Here is a 2,047-nt window from a genome sequence, read left to right as displayed (position 1 = left end):
CTCTCTTGAGATGTTCACATGTGAAATACTTGTGGACAGAGTTCATCATGGCAGCAGAAACTCAGAGACCAACAGTTGGGTAGCCAGATAAGAGGGAATGGCACAAAATATCTCAACTCTTATGGGAATGAAGTTTCCGCATTCAAGTTTTCATTTTTTCATAAAGGAACCTAGAATTAAAACAAATACCTTCCTCCTTCAGCGTATTAACTCAACTGTCCACATTTTTTTTCTGTATCATCTGCAAATTTTTTTTATACTAAGTATTTTATTGTATGCTGCTGCCAGTGTATATAAAACAATTACCCTTATGAAATAGAAATTTATGAGAATTCAGAGAGGTAGATGTTAAGGACTGACAAAAGTAAAAGTTTATATAGTATGGCACGTGTTACAGGGATAAGCTTTTTATACAGGCTTCAAATTTAGTTCTCCTTTGAATAGTCACTGGTTCATGAAAAATGGTCTAGAAAACCATCCCAAAGACTCATTTTACTACAAAAAGGAACAGACTTTCTGGGGTCTGAATGGGTTCATACTTGAAGACACACCAGTTAGCAGGGGGTCGTGTTGGGCATTCTGCAGACAGAATTGTTTCAGATCTGCAGCTGCCTGGGAAACCTTCACGCGGTTGAGCCCGGCTTCCAGCCGGAGCTGTTGAACCACTTTCTTCATAGCGGCAACGCTGGAGAAACCAGACATGGCGCTCTCAGGAGCGGGGCAGATTTTCGTGCGTGCGTGGATCTGTCCGTTCGTGGGTCCGCGGGGCCAGACGGTGGGGCAGCACTGCAGGTCGTCTGCAAATTTTAAATGTTATTCAGATATCATAATATCTCTAAAAAATTTTATTCTCTAAATTCTAAAGATTCAATAAAGTAGGTTACCCCTGATGTTTTGTCACTTACCCCAAAAAGTCCTAAGCCTTTTTTTTTTTTTTTTTACATATTTCAGGACTTAATCTTCCCCTTCCTCCTATAGTTTGCTTCTTCCCACATTTCTGTAAAAAAGTTCCTCAATATAAAACAACCCACACCAAACTCACAGAAAAGGAGATCAGATTTGCAGTTACCAGTCGTGGAGGGAGGGATAATTGGAGGCACAAACTTCCAGCTGTAAGATAAATAAGTCTGGGGATGTAATGTACAACATGAGGACTACAGCTAACATTATGTATGACACATGGAACAGTTATTAATGGAGTAGACCCTAGGAGTTCTCATAACAAGTAGAATATTTTTTTCTTTTTATTGTATCTACATGAGATGATGGATGTTAACCAAACCTATTGTGGTCATCATTTCCCAATAAATGTAAATCAAACCATCATGCTGTACATCCTAAACTTACACAGTGGTGTTTGTCAGGTATTTCTCAATAAGCCTGGAAGGTAAAATTCTTCAAAGTATCAACATTTCGCTTCTGGATGGAAGAGGTATAATGTACATCTTCCTCTGAAGCCACAGCCAAAGATGTAGCTAAAAACACTGTTCTGCAATTTGGGGCTGAAAGGAGATTTTCAGGATGGTACACATTTCACTGATGTTTCTTAAAGCTATTTAAAAGGAAATGGACACCTCTTTGCAGTCTTTTTGTGCCTAATATAGATAACAAGAATGCATTCGAATTTTTAGGAATGTTTACAGCTGGTATGTGTGCTCTCCATATAGGAATGCACGAGATAAGGAGGGCAGGTATTATAACCTTACCACTGAAGGAGAAAGAAACCAAAATACTAAACATTTAGTGAATTTCAACAAGGTTCAAATAAACTGTTGGTAAGGCCAGGACCTCATCTTCCTGACCAGGTCCCCTTCGTCCTTCACCACTGAGGTTGGGTTGTCTGTGATATCTAAATTGTGAGTCCTGTGAGGACAGGGGTCACGTTTTCCAGTTTAATGGCTTAGAACAATGTCATACACATACAGTGTGATACACAATGTGATACAAATAGACAACCATTTACAATCATTTAAAATATTTCTGATAGGCCCAAAATATGTAAAAGGGTCTTTGAACAAGAAGTAATCTTTGAAATTCTCATTAGTTT

General features: G+C 38.6%; 1 protein-coding gene across 1 annotated transcript; it reads right to left on the bottom strand.

Annotated features, from left to right (window-relative positions):
- Positions 1-348: 348 nt before the first annotated feature.
- On the bottom strand, positions 349-785 carry LOC132012969 (guanine nucleotide-binding protein G(I)/G(S)/G(O) subunit gamma-5-like). Its single transcript, XM_059392751.1, has one exon. It carries the CDS (start codon positions 700-702, stop codon positions 496-498), a length of 207 nt encoding a protein of 68 aa, XP_059248734.1. The 5' UTR covers positions 703-785; the 3' UTR covers positions 349-495.
- Between the last annotated feature and the right edge of the window lie 1,262 nt (positions 786-2,047).

The sequence above is a fragment of the Mustela nigripes genome, chromosome 3 (genome assembly GCF_022355385.1).
Source record: "Mustela nigripes isolate SB6536 chromosome 3, MUSNIG.SB6536, whole genome shotgun sequence".
NCBI lineage: Eukaryota > Metazoa > Chordata > Mammalia > Carnivora > Mustelidae > Mustela > Mustela nigripes.
The sequence above is the reverse complement of the archived record's forward strand: the minus strand, read 5'-3'. Positions and strand labels throughout refer to the sequence as shown.